At 43.6% G+C, this 24681-nt stretch overlaps 2 protein-coding genes across 2 annotated transcripts in view; one reads left to right on the top strand and one right to left on the bottom strand.

Annotated features, from left to right (window-relative positions):
* LOC127926108 (coiled-coil domain-containing protein 146-like) overlaps nt 1-22657 on the bottom strand; it is a 79025-nt gene extending 56368 nt beyond the window's left edge. The window contains 1 exon segment of the mRNA XM_052511481.1: nt 22488-22657. Coding sequence (XP_052367441.1) covers nt 22488-22649 — 162 coding nt within the window. The 5' untranslated portion in view covers nt 22650-22657.
* On the top strand, nt 6475-12620 carry LOC127926106 (fibroleukin-like). The gene is made up of 3 exons (XM_052511479.1): nt 6475-7356; nt 10572-10771; nt 11272-12620. The coding sequence occupies exons 1-3, from the start codon at nt 6609-6611 to the stop codon at nt 11776-11778; spliced, it is 1455 nt and encodes a 484-aa protein (XP_052367439.1). The 5' UTR covers nt 6475-6608; the 3' UTR covers nt 11779-12620.
* Nucleotides 22658-24681: the final 2024 nt, after the last annotated feature.

Below are 24681 nucleotides of genomic sequence, written 5' to 3'. Positions count from 1 at the left end.
AGAGACACACATAGGACTACAGGTATAGAGACACACATAGAACTACAGGTATAGAGACACACATAGAACTACAGGTGTAGAGACACACATAGGGCTACAGGTATAGAGACACACATAGGACTACAGGTATAGAGACACACATAGGACTACAGGTATAGAGACACACATAGAACTACAGGTATAGAGACACACATAGGACTACAGGTATAGAGACACACATAGAACTACAGGTGTAGAGACACACATAGGACTACAGGTATAGAGACACACATAGGACTACAGGTATAGAGACTCACATAGGACTACAGGTATAGAGACACACATAGGACTACAGGTATAGAGACACACATAGAACTACAGGTGTAGAGACACACATAGGACTACAGGTATAGAGACACATAGGACTACAGGTATAGAGACACACATAGAACTACAGGTATAGAGACACACATAGGACTACAGGTATAGAGACACACATAGGACTACAGGTATAGAGACACACATAGGACTACAGGTATAGAGACACATAGAACTACAGGTGTAGAGACACACATAGGACTACAGGTATAGAGACACACATAGAACTACAGGTGTAGAGACACACATAGGGCTACAGGTATAGAGACACACATAGGACTACAGGTATAGAGACACACATAGGACTACAGGTATAGAGACACATAGGACTACAGGTGTAGAGACACACATAGGACTACAGGTATAGAGACACACATAGGGCTACAGGTATAGAGACACACATAGGACTACAGGTATAGAGACACACATAGGACTACAGGTATAGAGACACACATAGGACTACAGGTATAGAGACACATAGGACTACAGGTATAGAGACACACATAGGACTACAGGTATAGAGACACACATAGGACTACAGGTATAGAGACACACATAGGGCTACAGGTATAGAGACACACATAGGACTACAGGTATAGAGACACACATAGGACTACAGGTATAGAGACACACATAGGACTACAGGTATAGAGACACACATAGGACTACAGGTATAGAGACACACATAGGACTACAGGTATAGAGACACATAGGACTACAGGTATAGAGACACATAGGACTACAGGTATAGAGACACACATAGGGCTACAGGTATAGAGACAAATAGGACTACAGGTATAGAGACACACATAGGACTACAGGTATAGAGACACACATAGGGCTACAGGTATAGAGACACACATAGGACTACAGGTATAGAGACACACATAGGACTACAGGTATAGAGACACACATAGAACTACAGGTATAGAGACACACATAGGACTACAGGTATAGAGACTCACATAGGACTACAGGTATAGAGACTCACATAGGACTACAGGTATAGAGACTCACATAGGACTACAGGTATAGAGACACACATAGGACTACAGGTATAGAGACACACATAGGACTACAGGTATAGAGACTCACATAGGACTACAGGTATAGAGACACACATAGGACTACAGGTATAGAGACACACATAGGACTACAGGTGTAGAGACACATAGGACTACAGGTATAGAGACTCACATAGGACTACAGGTATAGAGACTCACATAGGACTACAGGTATAGAGACACACATAGGACTACAGGTATAGAGACACACATAGGACTGCAGGTATAGAGACTCACATAGGACTACAGGTATAGAGACTCACATAGGACTACAGGTATAGAGACACATAGAACTACAGGTATAGAGACACACATAGGACTGCAGGTATAGAGACTCACATAGGACTACAGGTATAGAGACTCACATAGGACTACAGGTATAGAGACACATAGGACTACAGGTATAGAGACTCACATAGGACTACAGGTATAGAGACTCACATAGGACTACAGGTATAGAGACACACATAGGACTATAGGTATAGAGACACACATAGGACTACAGGTATAGAGACACACATAGGACTACAGGTATAGAGACACACATAGGACTATAGGTATAGAGACACACATAGGACTACAGGTATAGAGACACACATAGGACTACAGGTGTAGACACACATAAGACTGCAGGTATAGAGACACACATAGGACTACAGGTGTAGAGACACATAGGACTACAGGTATAGAGACACACATAGGACTACAGGTGTAGAGACACACATAGGGCTATGAGTCATGGACAGTTACCACTTCAGTTATATAGAGTTCCAGGCAGTTACAATATTCATAAGGATGAGTCATGGACAGTTACCACATCAGTTATATAGTATTGTAAGTCGCTCTGGATAAGAGCGTCTGCTAAATGACTTAAATGTAAATGTAAATACAGAGTTCCAGGCAGTTACGATATTCATAAGGATGAGTCATGGACAGTTACCACATCAGTTATATAGAGTTCCAGGCAGTTACAATATTCATAAGGATGAGTCATGGACAGTTACCACATCAGTTATATAGAGTTCCAGGCAGTTACAATATTCATAAGGATGAGTCATGGACAGTTACCACATCAGTTATATAGAGTTCCAGGCAGTTACAATATTCATAAGGATGAGTCATGGACAGTTACCACATCAGTTATATAGAGTTCCAGGCAGTTACAATATTCATAAGGATGAGTCATGGACAGTTACCACATCAGTTATATAGAGTTCCAGGCAGTTACAATATTCATAAGGATGAGTCATGGACAGTTACCACATCAGTTATATAGAGTTCCAGGCAGTTACAATATTCATAAGGATGAGTCTTGGACAGTTACCACATCAGTTATATAGAGTTCCAGGCAGTTACAATATTCATAAGGATGAGTCATGGACAGTTACCACATCAGTTATATAGAGTTCCAGACAGTTACAATATTCATAAGGATGAGTCATGGACAGTTACCACATCAGTTATATAGAGTTCCAGGCAGTTACAATATTCATAAGGATGAGTCATGGACAGTTACCACAGCAGTTATATAGAGTTCTAGGCAGTTACAATATTCATAAGGATGAGTCATGGACAGTTACCACATCAGTTATATAGAGTTCCAGACAGTTACAATATTCATAAGGATGAGTCATGGACAGTTACCACATCAGTTATATAGAGTTCCAGGCAGTTACAATATTCAGAAGGATGAGTCATGGACAGTTACCACATCAGTTATATAGAGTTCCAGGCAGTTACAATATTCATAAGGATGAGTCATGGACAGTTACCACATCAGTTATATAGAGTTCCAGGCAGTTACAATATTCATAAGGATGAGTCATGGACAGTAAACTATTCCATAGATATGGTAGGAATAGCAATAACAGTCACTTTATTCGTAAAGTCAAGTTATTTTCCTGCAGGTGAGGAGGACTCGTTAATGTGTAGCCCGTCTGGCTCAGAGGGACAATACTTCCTGATCACAAGATGGCTGACGTTGATCCATGACCGCCACCACACAGAGCCCTGTGGCACTGCCAGTTTCAGCCTGCTACAGGATTTGAGCTGTTCTGTTTATCTTTCAGGGCTCTACAGTCATCTCACCTTTGACCCAAAACTAAGGTGTATAACGTGAGTTTCAATAGAGGGTTTGAATTGCAAATATTGCATCACTTTCAATATGACTAATCCTGAATGAAACACCTTACTGTTTTTCATTCAATATGACTTCCAGCCTGTGAAGAGCTATAGCCCACTTTACAGGAATCCCACAACCCACCACAAAGTCCATCAGTAGGAAAAGTAAACAACTCATCGTGGCAGAGAGAAGATGCTCCGTATACAAATGAGCCTTTCTCAGAAATTAGAGTTGTGGTGATGTCATATTCATACATTGAATCTAAAACTGTCATGGCAACGAGACCAGAGTTAAGAAGGAAAGAGACACATTGGTGTTGATCCACAGCAACACTGAGATTGGAGTTTGGAGATTAAACAAGTGCACTGTAGGACCATAGGCTTTCTCTCTGTTCAGGTGATCTAGTATCAACCCTCTAAGACCCTCAAACCGACCACTTCTACCACTTCATAAAGGGCTTAGTGTCCTAGTTCAGGATAAATATCCAAGAACACAAAACAGCAAAACAACAAGAGGCGGAAAACCTACAGGAGAGAATCTTAATTCCATTGTACTGACTCAGGAGAGAATGTTAATTCCATTGTACAGACTCAGGAGAGAATGTTAATTCCATTGTACTGACTCAGGAGAGAATCTTAATTCCATTGTACTGACTCAGGAGAGAGAATGTTAATTCCATTGTACTGACTCAGGAGAGAATGTTAATTCCATTGTACTGACTCAGGAGAGAATGTTAATTCCATTGTACTGACTCAGGAGAGAATGTTAATTCCATTGTACTGACTCAGGAGAGAATGTTAATTCCATTGTACTGACTCAGGAGAGAATCTTAATTCCATTGTACTGACTCAGGAGAGAATGTTAATTCCATTGTACTGACTCAGGAGAGAATGTTAATTCCATTGTACTGACTCAGGAGAGAATCTTAATTCCATTGTACTGACTCAGGAGAGAATGTTAATTCCATTGTACTGACTCAGGAGAGAATGTTAATTCTATTGTACTGACTCGGGAGATAATGTTAATTCCATTGTACTGACTCAGGAGAGAATGTTAATTCCATTGTACTGACTCAGGAGAGAATGTTAATTCCATTGTACTGACTCAGGAGAGAATGTTAATTCCATTGTACTGACTCAGGAGAGAATGTTAATGCCATTGTACTGACTCAGGAGATAATGTTAATTCCATTGTACTGACTCACTTCCATTGTACTGACTCAGGAGTTAATGTTAATTCCATTGTACTGACTCAGGGGAGAATGTTAATTCCATTGTACTGACTCAGGAGAGAATGTTAATTCCATTGTACTGACTCAGGAGAGAATGTTAATTCCATTGTACTGACTCAGGAGAGAATGTTAATTCCATTGTACTGACTCAGGAGAGAATGTTAATTCCATTGTACTGACTCAGGAGAGAATGTTAATTCCATTGTACTGACTCAGGAGAGAATCTTAATTCCATTGTACTGACTCAGGAGAGAATGTTAATTCCATTGTACTGACTCAGGAGAGAATGTTAATTCTATTGTACTGACTCAGGAGATAATGTTAATTCCATTGTACTGACTCGGGAGAGAATGTTAATTCCATTGTACTGACTCGGGAGAGAATGTTAATTCCATTGTACTGACTCAGGAGAGAATGTTAATTCCATTGTACTGACTCAGGAGAGAATGTTAATTCCATTGTACTGACTCAGGAGAGAATCTTAATTCCATTGTACTGACTCACTTCCATTGTACTGACTCAGGAGTTAATGTTAATTCCATTGTACTGACTCAGGGGAGAATGTTAATTCCATTGTACTGACTCAGGAGAGAATGTTAATTCCATTGTACTGACTCAGGAGAGAATGTTAATTCCATTGTACTGACTCAGGAGAGAATGTTAATTCCATTGTACTGACTCAGGAGAGAATGTTAATTCTATTGTACTGACTCAGGAGAGAATGTTAATTCCATTGTACTGACTCAGGAGAGAATGTTAATTCCCCTGTACAGACTCAGGAGAGAATGTTAATTCCATTGTACTGACTCAGGAGAGAATGTTAATTCTATTGTACTGACTCAGGAGAGAATGTTAATTCCATTGTACTGACTCAGGAGAGAATGTTAATTCCATTGTACTGACTCACTTCCATTGTACTGACTCAGGAGTTAATGTTAATTCCATTGTACTGACTCAGGGAGAATGTTAATTCCATTGTACTGAATCAGGAGAGAATGTTAATTCCATTGTACTGACTCAGGGGAGAATGTTAATTCCATTGTACTGACTCGGAGAGAATGTTAATTCCATTGTACTGACTCAGGAGAGAATGTTAATTAATAATTCCATTGTACTGACTCAGGAGAGAATGTTAATTCCATTGTACTGACTCAGGAGAGAATGTTAATTCCATTGTACTGACTCACTTCCATTGTACTGACTCAGGAGTTAATGTTAATTCCATTGTACTGACTCAGGAGAGAATGTTAATTCCATTGTACTGACTCAGGAGAGAATGTTAATTCCATTGTACTGACTCAGGAGAGAATCTTAATTCCATTGTACTGACTCAGGAGTTACTTCCATTGTACTGACTCAGGAGTTAATGTTAATTCCATTGTACTGACTCAGGAGAGAATGTTAATTCCATTGTACTGACTCAGGGGAGAATGTTAATTCCATTGTACTGACTCAGGAGAGAATGTTAATTCCATTGTACTGACTCAGGAGAGAATCTTAATTCCATTGTACTGACTCACTTGTCTGTTCAGGGAAATTGGCTGATTTCTAAAGGACTGCAGCTCAGTCAGAACTCTGCCTTCCTACTCTCTCTTTAAATGGTTGACTTTGCTGCTGGTATGGAGTGGTGGAATTACGCAACACGGCCCCTCCCACCCCTCCCTTCCTCTCTCTCCCTGATATTAATGACACAACTATCTCAGGCAGGAGGCAGTCTCCTGCGCTCACTCTCCTGCAGGCTGCTCTCTCACGCTGCTCTCGCTCTCTCTGACTGCGTAGCTGAGAAACACACACTCACTCACTCACACACACACACTCAGTCAAAACACACACCATGAGGCTGTTCGTGCTGTGTGTTGTGGCCTACACCACTCTTCTGCTGGCAGTCCCATGGAGCTCCGCAGCAGAGCCAGGAGACAGAGCCCAGAGATGGGATAAGGTCCAGGATAAGGCTGCTACAGGAGAGGTTTCAGGGGGCTGCCCTGTGAGGATGAAGCCTTCTGGCCAGTGTGGAGAAGAGGACGACTGCCCCTACCAGATCACCCTGCCTCCACTGACCATCCAGCTGCCCAAGCAGTTCAGGATGCTGGAGAAGACCATGAAGGAGCTGCAGAGCCTGAAGGAGACGGTGAACCGGCTGAAGAGGGACTGTCAGGAGTGCCGGCAGCAGGCTGACCAGAGCCTGCAGAGGGACAGCGGGGAGGCAGCAGGGGGTCCCGGTACGGGACCAGGGTTTCTGGAAATACAGTCTAGCACCAGTAAGGAGGAACGAGGAGACGGGGGAACCAACACAGGGCCTGATGGGGATGGCATTGGCACCGGTTCTGGTACTGGCAAAGGCACCGTCTCTACCGGCGGTTCTGTGTTTGAGATGCAGGTGAAGATGAACAAGATGTCCAACAGCCTGCGTAACGCACGGGGACAGATCACGGCTCTGCAGGGCCGTCTAGAGGAACTAAGCCTGATCAACATGAGGAACGTGGAGGCCATCGTGGACAGCAAGGTGGAGAACATCACTGGAGTGATCAACAAGCTCAGTAACAACTGTAACCACCAGTGTGCCGTCCAGCCCTCTCCTCAGTGTACGTCTATTTATTTCATTAACCAAATAGGTTCTTGATCATTTGACAGGAAAATTCTCAAGAACCTTTAAGTGATTTACAAAACTCTCTGTTATTACTAAACTATCATGTTTCTGTAAAGTGCAGAACTCCCTCATTGTAAGTGTTATTGAAAATAGCCCCTGTTCTCTTATAGAGAAGCTCCTCTAGTCTCTTGTTATTGCTAACCTATTGTTCTCCTCTAAGCATCAGCCAGACAGACTTATTATAAAACCAGGCTTTCATGCACTGCATGCAGTACTGTACAGTATGCCAGCCCTCTGTACTGAGTGCGAGTACTCTGCTGTATCAAAAGGAGAGTTGCAGGTTCAACTCCAGATCATCACCCTTTATTTATGCATGGTCCTAAACTAACACTGCTACTGTACAAGGGAATTACATTGTTTTATCTTTCAAAACTCATTGGGATATTCTGAGTGTGAGAGATTCTGATATTTTGAGTGTGAGATACTCTGATATTTTGAGTGTGGGATACTCTAATATTTTGAGTGTGGGATACTCTGATATTTTGAGTGTGAGATATTCTGATATTTTGAGTGTGAGATATTCTGATATTTTGAGTGTGAGATATTCTGATATTTTGAGTGTGGGATACTCTGATATTTTGAGTGTGGGATACACTGATATTTTGAGTGTGAGATACTCTGATATTTTGAGTGTGAGATATTCTGATATTTTGAGTGTGAGATACTCTGATAATCTGAGTGTGAGAGATTCTGATATTTTGAGTGTCAGATATTCTGATATTTTGAGTGTGAGATATTCTGATATTTTGAGTGTGGGATACTCTGATATTTTGAGGGTGGGATATTCTGATATTTTGAGTGTGAGATATTCTGATATTTTGAGTGTGGGATACTCTGATATTTTGAGGGTGGGATATTCTGATATTTTGAGTGTGGGATATTCTGATATTTTGAGTGTGAGATATTCTGATATTTTGAGTGTGAGATATTCTGATATTTTGAGTGTGAGATATTCTGATATTTTGAGTGTGAGATATTCTGATATTTTGAGTGTGAGATATTCTGATATTTTGAGTGTGGGATATTCTGATATTTTGAGTGTGTGTTACACAGTGTTAAAGTGGGGTCATGGTGTAAACAGCTACCTCCTTTATTACACTTGCCAACAAGATGATGCAATGTGTTGCATTCCGACAGTTGGTCATGGTGAGAACAGAACACTATGTAGAAGTACTTGTCTTAGATGAATCTGTCATGTTTCGTATAAGAGCTCTGCAAATGACTCTGGATAGCTTGACAAGATAATGTCAGAAGTGATTCATGTAAAGATTATGGAGAAACAGGCAATATAAAGTGTTTCCAGTAAGAGTGGGGAGCATCCAGTATCAAAGTGCAGTAGTGCTTGTGTGTTCTGTTGTTGACACAGCCTTCTTTCTACTGGCCACGTTTCTATCTTGATATGGGAAACTCTCTGTCGGCTCAACGACAACAGAACGTCAGCAGTCAGACATCTCACAATCTCAGCTCTGTAACAGATCATTAAGCCCCAATTCACAGTTAAACTAAACAGTGTGCTTCCTATCTCTGATTGGATTTGAAGGTGTTCGCGGACATACATCGAGGGAGTCTACCTTCGGATCATTTAACTGAATCATGTTCTCGATTCATTTATAAACACTTTTAAGCTTCATCTAATGTCCCAAGCCTTTTTCTGTAGGAATTAAAGGAACTGTTTGCCTGTAATGTGAGAATGCACAAGCTTTTCACTGGGACGATGTTACTTCCAGATGAGGGTTTTATGTCTCTGCATACTTCCTTGATAATACAGCTGCTCTTCTGTTGCTGTCAATCCCCTTTATCAGTCTGCATGGCTGTCTGTCCATCTGTCTGACGGACTGTTATATTTGGGTCAGTCACAGCCTGGTGCCCATATTCTGAGAACCACTAATACTATCACATATGGGCAGACTTTGATAGGAGTACTGCCCACAGGGGGAGATACAGAGACACACACACACTCACACACACGCACACACACACGCACAAACAGCCTGCTCTTCCGTGCTCTGCTCTATCCTCTTCTGTGCTCTGCTAACTCAACTCCTCTCTCATGCTTCCTAGGCTTCTATCCTGAGCAGTCGACTGGCGTCACTTTCCAAAACTTAGGGTCTCTAAGCTCCAGAAGTGTCTGTCAGGATGCATTATCATCACACACACAGAGTGGGGACTGGCAGGCTCTCCAGCAGCCTTGGTTAATCCCATGTGACACGTTCCCACGTTTTGACAAGGCTGTCCTCCCCTTATATGAAAACAGTGACGCCGTGGCTCAACTCACTCAGTCAGCTCTGGGCCTGGAAGTCAGGAACATTCCATGCAATGCCTGCTGGGTTGTGAGAGTCTTGTGCTTTGAGGGAAACAGTGTTTTCTTTACTCCTCGGACACTGACCGTTGCCTCTCTCTCCTCCCCTCTCTCTCCCTCCGGGTACTGCCCTGTCTCTCTCTGTCTCTCTCTCTCTCCCTCTCCCTGCCCTCTCTCTCTGTCTCTCTCTCTCTCTCCCTCTCCCTGCCCTCTCTCTCTGTCTCTCTCCCTCTCCCTGCCCTCTCTCTCTGTCTCTCTCTCTCCCTCCCCCTGCCCTCTCTCTCTCTCTCTCTCTCTCTCTCTCTCTCTCTCTCTCTCTCTCTCTCTCTCTCTCTCTCTCTCCCTCCCCCTGCCCTGTCTCTCTGTCTCTCTCTCTCTCTCCCCCCCCTGCCCTGTCTCTCTGTCTCTCTCTCTCCCCCTCCCCCTGCCCTGTCTCTCTGTCTCTCTCTCTCTCTCCCTCCCCTGCCCTCTCTCTCTGTCTCTCTCTCTCTCTCTCCCTCTCCCTCCCCCTGCCCTGTCTCTCTCTCTCTCTCTCTCTCTCTCCCTCCCTCCCCCTGCCCTGTCTCTCTCTCTCTCTCTCCCTCCCCCTGCCCTGTCTCTCTCTCTCTCTCTCTCTCTCTCTCTCTCTCTCTCTCTCTCTCTCCCTCCCCCTGCCCTGTCTCTCTGTCTCTCTCTCTGTCTCTCTCTCTCTCTCTCTCTCTCTCTCTCTCTCTCTCTCTCTCTCTCTCTCTCTCCCCTCCCCCCCCTGTCTCTCTGTCTCTCTCTCTCCCTCCCCCCCTGCCCTGTCTCTCTGTCTCTCTCTCTCTCTCTCCCTCCCCCTGCCCTCTCTCTCTGTCTCTCTCTCACAACAGTCATCATCGCTCCCAAGGACTGCTCTGACTACAACATGTTAAAGGAGAGGAGGAACGGCGTCTACCGGGTCACGCCAGACCCCAGGAACGGCACGTTCCAGGTCTACTGCGACATGGAGTCGTTTGGCGGCGGCTGGACCCTGGTGCAGCAGCGCCTCAATGGCACCGTCAGCTTCAACCGCTCCTGGGCTGAGTACAAGGTTAATAAACCCATTTGACAAAACTCTGTGACAGACCGTGGTCAGTAACATTCCATGTAATGGCCTGCTGCCCTGTGAGAATCAGGGAAAACATGAGGTTGTGTCCCAAATGTCACCCTATTCCCTATATAGTGCACTACCTTTGACCAGGCACTATGTAGGGAATAGGGTGCCATTTGGGACAGATTTGACTCCTCTGACACGGACCTTTACCTTTTTCTCTCTCTCTCCCCTTGCCCTTGCCCTCTCTCTCTCTGTCTCTGTCTCTTTCTCTCCCTGCCCTTGCCCTCTCTCTCTCTCTCTCTCTCTCTCTCTCTCTCTCTCTCTCTCTCTGCCCTGCCCCTCCCTCTCTCTCTGTCTCTCTCTCTCTCCCCTGCCCTTGCCCTCTCTCTCTCTCTCTGTCTCTCTCTCTCTCTCTCTCTCCCTGCCCTTGCCCTCCCTCTCTCTCTCTCTCTCCCTGCCCTTGCCCTCTCCCTCTCTCTCTGTCTCTCTCCCTCTAGAGGGGATTTGGTGACCCCCGGGGAGAGTTCTGGTTGGGCAACGACCGCATCCACCTCCTGACCAAGGCCAAGGACATGGTTCTGCGCATCGAACTGGAGGACTTCCAAGGGGTGCGGGAGTATGCCAAGTTCGACCAGTTCTACGTAGCCAACGAGTTCCTGAGGTATCGCCTCTCCATCAGTGGGTACAGTGGCACGGCCGGCAACGCGCTGCACATGAACCAGCACTTCAACCACGACCAGAAGTTCTTCACCACGCCAGACAGGGACAACGACATGTACCCGTCAGGGAACTGCGGCGCGTACTACAGCTCTGGGTGGTGGTTTGACGCCTGCATGTCAGCCAATCTCAATGGGAAGTACTACCACAAGAGATACAAGGGCGTGAGGAACGGCATCTTCTGGGGAACATGGCACAACATGTCTAGTGAAGCATACCCCACCAACTACAGGCAGGCCTTCAAGACGGTCAAAATGATGATACGGCCAAAGAACTACGCTCCGTAAAGGAAAGCGGCATGAGAACGGAAACGATCAGGAAAGATCAGAAATACTTTTTCTTCTTGACTTTCTGCTCCTTTGACCTTTCTGCCTCCCACTGTCAAGTTTAACCACTCGGTTCAGAGACAGTCTGAGACACCTGGGTTCCCGGAATAAAACAGCAATGAAATCTTCAAAAGGTTGGAAAAGTCTCCACCGAAGATAAACGTATGATATCACAGTCATAGGAAATACCTGGCTTATCGGTCAAACAACATACTATGGACCATGTGCCACTGAACTAACAGCAACAACAAAATGGAGTCAGATATGTTTGCTTTCTGCAGAATAATTACATTGGTTGACTGCAGGCACCGCAGCTGTTTCCAGACATCTGTAATTCCATTTTCTGTATAATACTGCCACCTAGCTTTATGTCATTGCATTGCATCCTCATCTAGACAGGCTAAGCAGCATGGACACTAAAGGTTGCAAGTTCAAGGAGGAAATGTACAGTATTTATTTTTGAAAGTATGATAGCTTTTATATAACTAATATATGGACTGTATGTTCATGCAGTACACAGTGATTGCCTAAGATGAGTAGCCCAAAAAGTATTGTATTCGGAATAAAAGCATTATATTGGAGTTGAGAAGTTGACCACAGAGAAGTTTAAAACTAAAACATGGAGTATTTCGACTTGTATGAAAAGGTTTAAAGTGTAGGTATATTTGAATAGAATAATTGATTATGTAGCTTGATGTATAGAACTGTATGTACACTAGACATTTTTCGTTCACCTTCTATTGTCCTATTCAAAAAAGTATTTACTTTTTATATAAAAACATGAATAAACTTTTTACAGATTTGCACTGAGTACTGAATGTTTTGTTATCCATATCCCACATGAAACACAGCAGGCAAATAGCCCTGACCCAGCCTATATCTGCCAACCATCAGCAGGCAAATAGACCTGACCCAGCCTATATCTGCCAACCATCAGCAGGCAAATAGACCTGACCCAGCCTATATCTGCCAACCATCAGCAGGCAAATAGACCTGACCCAGCTTATATCTGCCAACCATCAGCAGGCAAATAGCCCTGACCCAGCCTATATCTGCCAACCATCAGCAGGCAAATAGACCTGACCCAGCCTATATCTGCCAACCATCAGCAGGCAAATAGACCTGACCCAACCTATATCTGCCAACCATCAGCAGGCAAATAGACCTGACCCAGCTTATATCTGCCAACCATCAGCAGGCAAATAGACCTGACCCAGCTTATATCTGCCAACCATCAACAGGCAAATAGCCCTGACCCAGCCTATATCTGCCAACCATCAGCAGGCAAATAGACCTGACCCAGCTTATATCTGCCAACCATCAGCAGGCAAATAGCCCTGACCCAGCCTATATCTGCCAACCATCAGCAGGCAAATAGCCCTGACCCAGCCTATATCTGCCAACCATCAGCAGGCAAATAGCCCTGACCCAGCCTATATCTGCCAACCATCAGCAGTCAAATAGCCCTGACCCAGCCTATATCTGCCAACCATCAGCAGGCAAATAGCCCTGACCCAGCCTATATCTGCCAACCATCAGCAGTCAAATAGCCCTGACCCAGCCTATATCTGCCAACCATCAGCAGGCAAATAGCCCTGACCTAGCCTATATCTGCCAACCATCAGCAGGCAAATAGCCCTGACCCAGCCTATATCTGTCAACCATCAGCAGGCAAATAGCCCTGACCCAGCCTATATCTGCCAACCATCAGCAGGCAAATAGCCCTGACCTAGCCTATATCTGCCAACCATCAACAGGCAAATAGACCTGACCCAGCCTATATCTGTCAACCATCAGCAGGCAAATAGCCCTGACCCAGCCTATATCTGTCAACCATCAGCAGGCAAATAGCCCTGACCCAGCCTATATCTGCCAACCATCAGCAGGCAAATAGCCCTGACCCAGCCTATATCTGCCAACCATCAGCAGTCAAATAGCCCTGACCCAGCCTATATCTGCCAACCATCAGCAGTCAAATAGCCCTGACCCAGCCTATATCTGCCAACCATCAGCAGTCAAATAGCCCTGACCCAGCCTATATCTGCCAACCATCAGCAGTCAAATAGCCCTGACCCAGCCTATATCTGCCAACCATCAGCAGGCAAATAGCCCTGACCCAACCTATATCTGTCAACCATCAGCAGGCAAATAGCCCTGACCCAGCCTATATCTGCCAACCATCAGCAGGCAAATAGCCCTGACCCAACCTATATCTGTCAACCATCAACAGGCAAATAGACCTGACCCAGCCTATATCTGCCAACCATCAGCAGGCAAATAGCCCTGATCCGGCCTATATCTGTCAGCCATCAGCAGGCAAATAGACCTGACCCAGCCTATATCTGCCAACCATCAGCAGGCAAATAGCCCTGACCTGGCCTATATCTGTCAACCATCAGCAGGCAAATAGACCTGACCCAGCCTATATCTGCCAACCATCAGCAGGCAAATAGCCCTGACCCAGCCTATATCTGTCAACCATCAGCAGGCAAATAGCCTGACCCAGCCTATATCTGTCAACCATCAACAGGCAAATAGACCTGACCCAGCCTATATCTGCCAACCATCAGCAGGCAAATAGCCCTGACCTAGCCTATATCTGTCAACCATCAGCAGGCAAATAGCCTGACCCAGCCTATATCTGTCAACCATCAGCAGGCAAATAGACCTGACCCAGCCTATATCTGTCAACCATCAGCAGGCAAATAGCCCTGACCCAGCCTATATCTGTCAACCATCAACAGGCAAATAGACCTGACCCAGCCTATATCTGCCAACCATCAGCAGGCAAATAGCCCTGACCTAGCCTATATCTGTCAACCATCAGCAGGCAAATAGCCCTGACCCAGCATATATCTGTCAACCATCAGCAGGCAAATAGACCTGACCCAGCCTATATCTGCCAACCATCAGCAGTCAAATAGCCCTGACCCAGCCTATATCTGCCAACCATCAGCAGGCAAATAGACCTGACCCAGCCTATATCTGCCAACCATCAGCAGGCAAATAGCCCTGACCCAGCCTATATCTGCCAACCATCAGCAGGCAAATAGACCTGACCCAGCCTATATCTGCCAACCATCAGCAGGCAAATAGACCTGACCCAGCCTATATCTGCCAACCATCAGCAGGCAAATAGACTTGACCTAGCCTATATCTGCCAACCATCAGCAGGCAAATAGCCCTGACCCAGCCTATATCTGCCAACCATCAGCAGGCAAATAGACCTGACCCAGCCTATATCTGCCAACCATCAGCAGGCAAATAGCCCTGACCCAGCCTATATCTGCCAACCATCAGCAGGCAAATAGCCCTGACCCAGCCTATATCTGCCAACCATCAGCAGGCAAATAGCCCTGACCCAGCCTATATCTGCCAACCATCAGCAGGCAAATAGCCCTGACCCAGCCTATAAGTTTTATTCATTTTCCCTTCATAAGGGTTCAGGATTGGCTGATGTTTTATTCATTTTCCCTTCATAAGGGTCCAGGATTGGCTGATGTTTTATTCATTTTCCCTTCATAAGGGTTCAGGATTGGCTGATGTTTTATTCATTTTCCCTTCATAAGGGTTCAGGATTGGCTGATGTTTTATTCATTTTCCCTTCATAAGGGTTCAGGATTGGCTGATGTTTTATTCATTTTCCCTTCATAAGGGTTCAGGATTGGCTGATGTTTTATTCATTTTCCCTTCATAAGGGTTCAGGATTGGCTGATGTTTTATTCATTTTCCCTTCATAAGGGTTCAGGATTGGCTGATGTTTTATTCATTTTCCCTTCATAAGGGTTCAGGACTGGCTGATGTTTTTTTAGTATTTACTATTTATTAGGATCCCCAATTAGTTGTTGCTGAGGCAACTGCTACTCTTCCTGGGGTCCAAACAGGACACAACACAACAAATAAAAGTCATAATATACATAAATATAAATAGCACTACATTTACATTACAATTTAGCCATTCAGTAGACGCTCCCATCCAGAGAAACCCACAGCGAGTGCATTTACCTGGAGATAGACAGGCGAGACAAACACAAACTGTATCACAGTGGTATCCCAACCCCCTATCACATACATAATACAATACATAATACAATACATAATACAATATATAATACAATATATAATACAATACATAATACAATATATAAGACAATACAAAATACAATGCATAATACAATACATAATACAATATATAATACAATATATAATACAATACATAATACAATATATAATACAATATATAATACAATACATAATACAATATATAATACAATATATAATACAATACATAATACAATATATAATACAATACATAAAACAATACAAAATACAATATATAATACAATACATAATACAATACATAATACAATATATAATATAATACAATACATAAAACAATATATAATACAATATATAATACAATACATAATACAATACATATTACAATACATAATACAATATATAATACAATATACAATACATATTACAATACACAATACAATACATATTACAATACATAATACAATACATAATACAATACACAATACAATACATATTACAATACATATTACAATACATATTACAATACATAATACAAATGTCACGCCTTGGTCATTGTATTTTGTGTTTTCGTTATATTTGGTCAGGCCAGGGTGTGACATGGGGTTTTGTTGTTGTATTTTCGTATTGGGGTTTGTAGTATTTGGGATCGCGGCTGATTAGGGGTGTTGTATAGGCTTGGCTGCCTGAGGCGGTTCTCAATCAGAGTCAGGTGATTCTCGTTGTCTCTGATTGGGAACCGTATTTAGGTAGCCTGGTTTCGCTGTGTATTTGGTGGGTGATTGTTCCTGTCTCTGTGTAGTTTCACCAGATAGGCTGTAATTAGGTTTCACGTTCCTGTCTCTGTGTAGTGTTCACCAGATAGGCTGTAATAGGTTTCATGTTCCTGTCTCTGTGTAGTTTCACCAGATAGGCTGTAATAGGTTTCACGTTCCTGTCTCTGTGTAGTGTTCACCAGATAGGCTGTAATAGGTTTCACGTTCCTGTCTCTGTGTAGTGTTCACCAGATAGGCTGTAATTAGGTTTCATGTTCCTGTCTCTGTGTAGTTTCACCAGATAGGCTGTAATAGGTTTCATGTTCCTGTCTCTGTGTAGTGTTCACCAGATAGGCTGTAATTAGGTTTCATGTTCCTGTCTCTGTGTAGTGTTCACCAGATAGGCTGTAATAGGTTTCATGTTCCTGTCTCTGTAGTTTCACCAGATAGGCTGTAATAGGTTTCACCTGTCTCTGTGTAGTGTTCACCAGATAGGCTGTAATAGGTTTCACGTTCCTGTCTCTGTGTAGTTTCACCAGATAGGCTGTAATAGGTTTCATGTTCCTGTCTCTGTGTAGTTTCACCAGATAGGCTGTAATAGGTTTCATGTTCCTGTCTCTGTGTAGTTTCACCAGATAGGCTGTAATAGGTTTCACGTTCCTGTCTCTGTGTAGTTTCACCAGATAGGCTGTAATTAGGTTTCATGTTCCTGTCTCTGTGTAGTGTTCACCAGATAGGCTGTAATAGGTTTCATGTTCCTGTCTCTGTGTAGTTTCACCAGATAGGCTGTAATAGGTTTCATGTTCCTGTCTCTGTGTAGTTTCACCAGATAGGCTGTAATTAGGTTTCATGTTCCTGTCTCTGTGTAGTTTCACCAGATAGGCTGTAATAGGTTTCATGTTCCTGTCTCTGTGTAGTTTCACCAGATAGGCTGTAATTAGGTTTCATGTTCCTGTCTCTGTGTAGTTTCACCAGATAGGCTGTAATAGGTTTCATGTTCCTGTCTCTGTGTAGTTTCACCAGATAGGCTGTAATAGGTTTCATGTTCCTGTCTCTGTGTAGTTTCACCAGATAGGCTGTAATAGGTTTCATGTTCCTGTCTCTGTGTAGTGTTCACCAGATAGGATGTAATTAGGTTTCATGTTCCTGTCTCTGTGTAGTTTCACCAGATAGGCTGTAATAGGTTTCATGTTCCTGTCTCTGTGTAGTTTCACCAGATAGGCTGTAATAGGTTTCATGTTCCTGTCTCTGTGTAGTGTTCACCAGATAGGCTGTAATTAGGTTTCATGTTCCTGTCTCTGTGTAGTTTCACCAGATAGGCTGTAATAGGTTTCATGTTCCTGTCTCTGTGTAGTGTTCACCAGATAGGCTGTAATAGGTTTCATGTTCCTGTCTCTGTGTAGTTTCACCAGATAGGCTGTAATAGGTTTCACGTTCCTGTCTCTGTGTAGTTTCACCAGATAGGCTGTAATAGGTTTCATGTTCCTGTCTCTGTGTAGTTTCACCAGATAGGCTGTAATAGGTTTCATGTTCCTGTCTCTGTGTAGTTTCACCAGATAGGCTGTAATAGGTTTCATGTTCCTGTCTCTGTGTAGTTTCACCAGATAGGCTGTAATAGGTTTCATGTTCCTGTCTCTGTGTAGTTTCACCAGATAGGCTGTAATAGGTTTCATGTTCCTGTCTCTGTGTAGTTTCACCAGATAGGCTGTAATAGGTTTCATGTTCCTGTCTCTGTGTAGTGTTCACCAGATAGGCTGTAATAGGTTTCATGTTCCTGTCTCTGTGTAGTTTCACCAGATAGGCTGTAATAGGTTTCATGTTCCTGTCTCTGTGTAGTTTCACCAGATAGGCTGTAATAGGTTTCATGTTCCTGTCTCTGTGTAGTGTTCACCAGATAGGCTGTAATAGGTTTCATGTTCCTGTCTCTGTGTAGTTTCATGTTCCTGTCTCTGTGTACCAGATAGGCTGTAATAGGTTTCATGTTCCTGTCTCTGTGTAGTTTCACCAGATAGGCTGTAATTAGGTTTCATGTTCCTGTCTCTGTGTAGTGTTCACCAGATAGGCTGTAATTAGGTTTCATGTTCCTGTCTCTGTGTAGTTTCACCAGATAGGCTGTAATTAGGTTTCATGTTCCTGTCTCTGTGTAGTGTTCACCAGATAGGCTGTAATTAGGTTTCATGTTCCTGTCTCTGTGTAGTTTCACCAGATAGGCTGTAATAGGTTTCATGTTCCTGTCTCTGTGTAGTTTCACCAGATAGGCTGTAATAGGTTTCATGTTCCTGTCTCTGTGTAGTTTCACCAGATAGGCTGTAATAGGTTTCATGTTCCTGTCTCTGTGTAGTTTCACCAGATAGGCTGTAATAGGTTTCATGTTCCTGTCTCTGTGTAGTTTCACCAGATAGGCTGTAATAGGTTTCATGTTCCTGTTCTGTGTAGTTTCACCAGATAGTAATAGGTTTCAAAAATCCTGTCTGTGTAGGTTTCATGTTCCTGTCTCTGTGTAGTTTCACCAGATAGGCTGTAATAGGTTTCATGTTCCTGTCTCTGTGTAGTGTTCACCAGATAGGCTGTAATAGGTTTCATGTTCCTGTCTCTGTGTAGTTTCACCAGATAGGCTGTAATAGGTTTCATGTTCCTGTCTCTGTGTAGTGTTCACCAGATAGGCTGTAATAGGTTTCATGTTCCTGTCTCTGTGTAGTTTCACCAGATAGGCTGTAATAGGTTTCATGTTCCTGTCTCTGTGTAGTTTCACCAGATAGGCTGTAATAGGTTTCATGTTCCTGTCTAGGCTGTGTAGGTTTCAGTGTTCACCAGATAGGCTGTAATAGGTTTCATGTTCCTGTCTCTGTGTAGTTTCACCAGATAGGCTGTAATAGGTTTCATGTTCCTGTCTCTGTGTAGTGTTCACCAGATAGGCTGTAATAGGTTTCATGTTCCTGTCTCTGTGTAGTTTCACCAGATAGGCTGTAATAGGTTTCATGTTCCTGTCTCTGTGTAGTGTTCACCAGATAGGCTGTAATAGGTTTCATGTTCCTGTCTCTGTGTAGTGTTCACCAGATAGGCTGTAATTAGGTTTCATGTTCCTGTCTCTGTGTAGTTTCACCAGATAGGCTGTAATAGGTTTCATGTTCCTGTCTCTGTGTAGTGTTCACCAGATAGGCTGTAATTAGGTTTCATGTTCCTGTCTCTGTGTAGTTTCACCAGATAGGCTGTAATAGGTTTCACGTTCCTGTCTCTGTGTAGTGTTCACCAGATAGGCTGTAATTAGGTTTCATGTTCCTGTCTCTGTGTAGTTTCACCAGATAGGCTGTAATAGGTTTCATGTTCCTGTCTCTGTGTAGTTTCACCAGATAGGCTGTAATAGGTTTCATGTTCCTGTCTCTGTGTAGTTTCACCAGATAGGCTGTAATAGGTTTCACGTTCCTGTCTCTGTGTAGTGTTCACCAGATAGGCTGTAATAGGTTTCATGTTCCTGTCTCTGTGTAGTTTCACCAGATAGGCTGTAATAGGTTTCATGTTCCTGTCTCTGTGTAGTTTCACCAGATGTTCCTGTCTCTGTGTAGGCTAGTGTAATAGGTTTCATGTTCCTGTCTCTGTGTAGTTTCACCAGATAGGCTGTAATAGGTTTCATGTTCCTGTCTCTGTGTAGTGTTCACCAGATAGGCTGTAATAGGTTTCATGTTCCTGTCTCTGTGTAGTGTTCACCAGATAGGCTGTAATAGGTTTCACGTTCCTGTCTCTGTGTAGTTTCACCAGATAGGCTGTAATAGGTTTCATGTTCCTGTCTCTGTGTAGTTTCACCAGATAGGCTGTAATAGGTTTCACGTTCCTGTCTCTGTGTAGTGTTCACCAGATAGGCTGTAATAGGTTTCATGTTCCTGTCTCTGTGTAGTGTTCACCAGATGGGCTGTAATAGGTTTCATGTTCCTGTCTCTGTGTAGTTTCACCAGATAGGCTGTAATAGGTTTCACGTTCCTGTCTCTGTGTAGTGTTCACCAGATAGGCTGTAATAGGTTTCACGTTCCTGTCTCTGTGTAGTTTCACCAGATAGGCTGTAATAGGTTTCATGTTCCTGTCTCTGTGTAGTGTTCACCAGATAGGCTGTAATAGGTTTCATGTTCCTGTCTCTGTGTAGTGTTCACCAGATAGGCTGTAATTAGGTTTCACGTTCCTGTCTCTGTGTAGTTTCACCAGATAGGCTGTAATAGGTTTCACGTTCCTGTCTCTGTGTAGTTTCACCAGATAGGCTGTAATAGGTTTCACGTTCCTGTCTCTGTGTAGTGTTCACCAGATAGGCTGTAATAGGTTTCATGTTCCTGTCTCTGTGTAGTTTCACCAGATAGGCTGTAATAGGTTTCACGTTCCTGTCTCTGTGTAGTTTCACCAGATAGGCTGTAATTAGGTTTCACGTTCCGTTTGTTGTTTTGTATTTTGTATATTACGTTATTTTCATGTATCGTCATTTCATTCATTAAAGAACATGAGTAACAACCTCGCTGCATTTCGGTCCGACTCTCTTTCTACAAACGAAGAACGACGTTACAACAATACACAATACAATACACAACACATATTACAATGCATATTACAATACATATTACAATACATATTACAATACACAATACAATACATATTACAATACACAATACAATACATATTACAATACACAATACAATACATATTACAATACACAATACAATACACAATACATATTACAATACATATTACAATACACAATACAATACATATTACAATGCATATTACAATGTATATTACAATACATATTACAATACATATTACAATACACAATACAATACATATTACAATACATATTACAATACACAATATAATACCTATTACAATGCATATTACAATACACTATACAATACATATTACAATACACTATACAATGCATATTACAATACCTATTACAATGCATATTACAATACACTATACAATGCATATTACAATACCTATTACAATGCATATTACAATACACTATACAATACATATTACAATACACTATACAATACATATTACAATACATATTACAATACACAATACAATACATATTACAATACACAATACAATACCTATTACAATGCATATTACAATACACAATACAATACATATTACAATACACAATACAATACCTATTACAATGCATATTACAATACACTATACAATACATATTACAATGCATATTACAATGTATATTACAACACATATTACAATACACAATACAATACCTTTTACAATACATATTACAATACATATTACAATATACAATACATATTACAATACACAATACAATACATATTACAATACATATTACAATATACAATACATATTACAATACACAATACAATACATATTACAATACATATTACAATACACAATACAATACATATTACAATACACAATACATATTACAATGCATATTACAATACATATTACAATACACTATACAATACATATTACAATGCATATTACAATGTATATTACAACACATATTACAATACACAATACAATACCTTTTACAATACATATTACATTACACATTACAATGCATATTACAATGCAAAATGCATCAAACTATCAGTGTTTCTTCACAGTCCGTGTCATGCCGTAAAGTGTTATCTGTGGTGGCAGAGAGTTCCATGTAGTCATGGCTCTATTTAATATTGTGTGTTTCCCAGCCTCTGTTCTGGACCTGGGGACTGTGAAGAGACCTCTGGTTTCAACTGGTCATGGTGACAGAGTTCTAGCAACTATGGTGGATGAATAAGTAGATCAGCCCAGTAGGGGTCAGCTCGGCTCGGTTTGTCTCAGTAGCGTGAAAAGAGTATGTGTTACCTGGTCTAAGCACTGGAAGGCTGGGATGGCAGAGACGTGAGTGGGGCCCAGGGCCAGGCTCTCCTCCTGTAGGGCAGCATCAGGAGCCAGGGCTGATAAAGGAGTAGTCTCCTCCTCACCTCCTCCACTGGGTGGGTTGGTCTGTTCCCCAGCTTGGCTCATAGTGGCCCTGTCACACGCACGCACGCACGCAGACAGACAGACAGACAGACAGACAGACAGACAGGCAGGCAGGCAGGCAGGCAGGCAGGCAGGCAGGCAGGCAGGCAGGCAGGCAGGCAGGCAGGCAGGCAGGCAGGCAGGCAGGCAGGCAGGCAGGCAGGCAGGCAGGCAGGCAGGCAGGCAGGCAGGCAGGCAGGCAGGCAGGCAGGCAGGCGGGCAGGCAGGCAGGCAGGCAGGCAGGCAGGCAGGCAGGCAGGCAGGCAGGCAGGCAGGCAGGCAGGCAGGCAGGCAGGCAGGCAGGCAGGCAGGCAGGCAGGCAGGCAGGCAGGCAGGCAGGCAGGCAGGCAGGCAGGCAGGCAGGCAGGCAGGCAGGCAGGCAGGCAGGCAGGCAGGCAGGCAGGCAGGCAGGCAGGCAGGCAGGCAGGCAGGCAGGCAGGCAGGCAGGCAGGCAGGCAGGCAGGCAGGCAGGCAGGCAGGCAGGCAGGCAGGCAGGCAGGCAGGCAGGCAGGCAGGCAGGCAGGCAGGCAGGCAGGCAGGCAGGCAGGCAGGCAGGCAGGCAGGCAGGCAGGCAGGCAGGCAGGCAGGCAGGCAGGCAGGCAGGCAGGCAGGCAGGCAGGCAGGCAGGCAGGCAGGCAGGCAGGCAGGCAGGCAGGCAGGCAGGCAGGCAGGCAGGCAGGCAGGCAGGCAGGCAGGCATAGGCAGGCAGGCAGGCAGGCAGGCAGGCAGGCAGGCAGGCAGGCAGGCAGGCAGGCAGGCAGGCAGGCAGGCAGCAGGGAGAAGATAGCAGACAGACAGAGACAGCAGACAGACAGAGACAGCAGACAGACAGAGACAGACAGACAGACAGACAGACAGACAGACAGACAGACAGACAGACAGATAGCAGACAGACAGGATTAGTCAGCATTTTCATGATCTTCTAAAGAAGAAGAGCACTAGACAATTTCGTAACTACTAGTCATTTACAAGATTATTTCACATTTATTGGCTTTTGTGAGGATTCTGTGTTATGCACTATAGCCCGTTACTATATATGCCTTTCTCATGATGGAAAATACTGAATAACTGTAACGTCATTCTTCGTTTGTTGAAAGAGAGCTCGGACCGAAATGCAGCGTGGTGGTTACTCATGACTTTAATGGAAAAGCGACACATGAAATAACTATACAAAATACAAAACAACAAAAACTGAACGTGAAACCTAATTACAACCTATCTGGTGAAACTACACAGAAACAGGAACAATCACCCACCAAATACAATGCGAAACCCAGGCTACTAAATACGGTTCCCAATCAGAGACAACGAGAATCACCTGACTCTGATTGAGAACTCGCCTCAGGCAGCCAAGCCCATACAACACCCCTACTCAGACATAATCCCAATAATACAAAAACCCCAATACAACCACAACATATAAACCCATGTCACACCTGGCCTGACAAACATATAACGAAAACACAAAATACAATGACCAAGGCGTGACAATAACATGAAGACAGGAACTGTGCAATGAGTTGTGGTGGGCACATTCAGAACGTAGGGCGGCAGCGTAGCCTAGTGGTTAGAGCGTTGGACTAGTAACCGAAGGTTGCAAGTTCAAATCCCTGAGCTGACAAGGTACAAATTATGTCGTTCTGCCCCTGAACAGGCAGTTAACCCACTGTTCCTAGGCTGTCATTGAAAATAAGAATTTGTTCTTAACTGACTTGCCTAGTTAAATAAAGGTAAAAATAAAGGTAGTGTTGCGAGAACAAATGGTTAGATAACAGGGAGCCAGGTGTGAGATAACTGGATCGTGCATGGGCGCATAGATATTCTACACAACTACAACGACTGACCGCTGAAGCGCCAAGCTTGGGCGACCAACAATTAATGATAGGCTGAGTGAGTTTAAACCACGCCCAGTATCTACTCTGACAGGCCGGCTCGGAAGCAGGAACTACTTCTGTCAGAGTATATTATAATAATTTTGTCAGGAACAAGTCAATTCTCTGTTTGCCCTGCGAGGTGGGACAGAGAACCTGTATAT

The sequence above is a fragment of the Oncorhynchus keta genome, unplaced genomic scaffold, assembly GCF_023373465.1.
Source record: "Oncorhynchus keta strain PuntledgeMale-10-30-2019 unplaced genomic scaffold, Oket_V2 Un_contig_6810_pilon_pilon, whole genome shotgun sequence".
Classification (NCBI taxonomy): Eukaryota; Metazoa; Chordata; class Actinopteri; order Salmoniformes; family Salmonidae; genus Oncorhynchus; species Oncorhynchus keta.
This window is presented reverse-complemented; position numbering and strand designations above follow the sequence as displayed.

Coding starts and splice junctions, on each gene's coding strand:
- LOC127926106 (XM_052511479.1), top strand. CDS start 6,609: ATGAGGCTGTTCGTGCTGTGTGTTGTGGCCTACACCACTCTTCTGCTG. Junction 7,357..10,571: donor CGTCCAGCCCTCTCCTCAGT/GTACGTCTATTT, acceptor CTCTCACAACAG/TCATCATCGCTCCCAAGGAC. Junction 10,772..11,271: donor GCTCCTGGGCTGAGTACAAG/GTTAATAAACCC, acceptor CTCTCCCTCTAG/AGGGGATTTGGTGACCCCCG.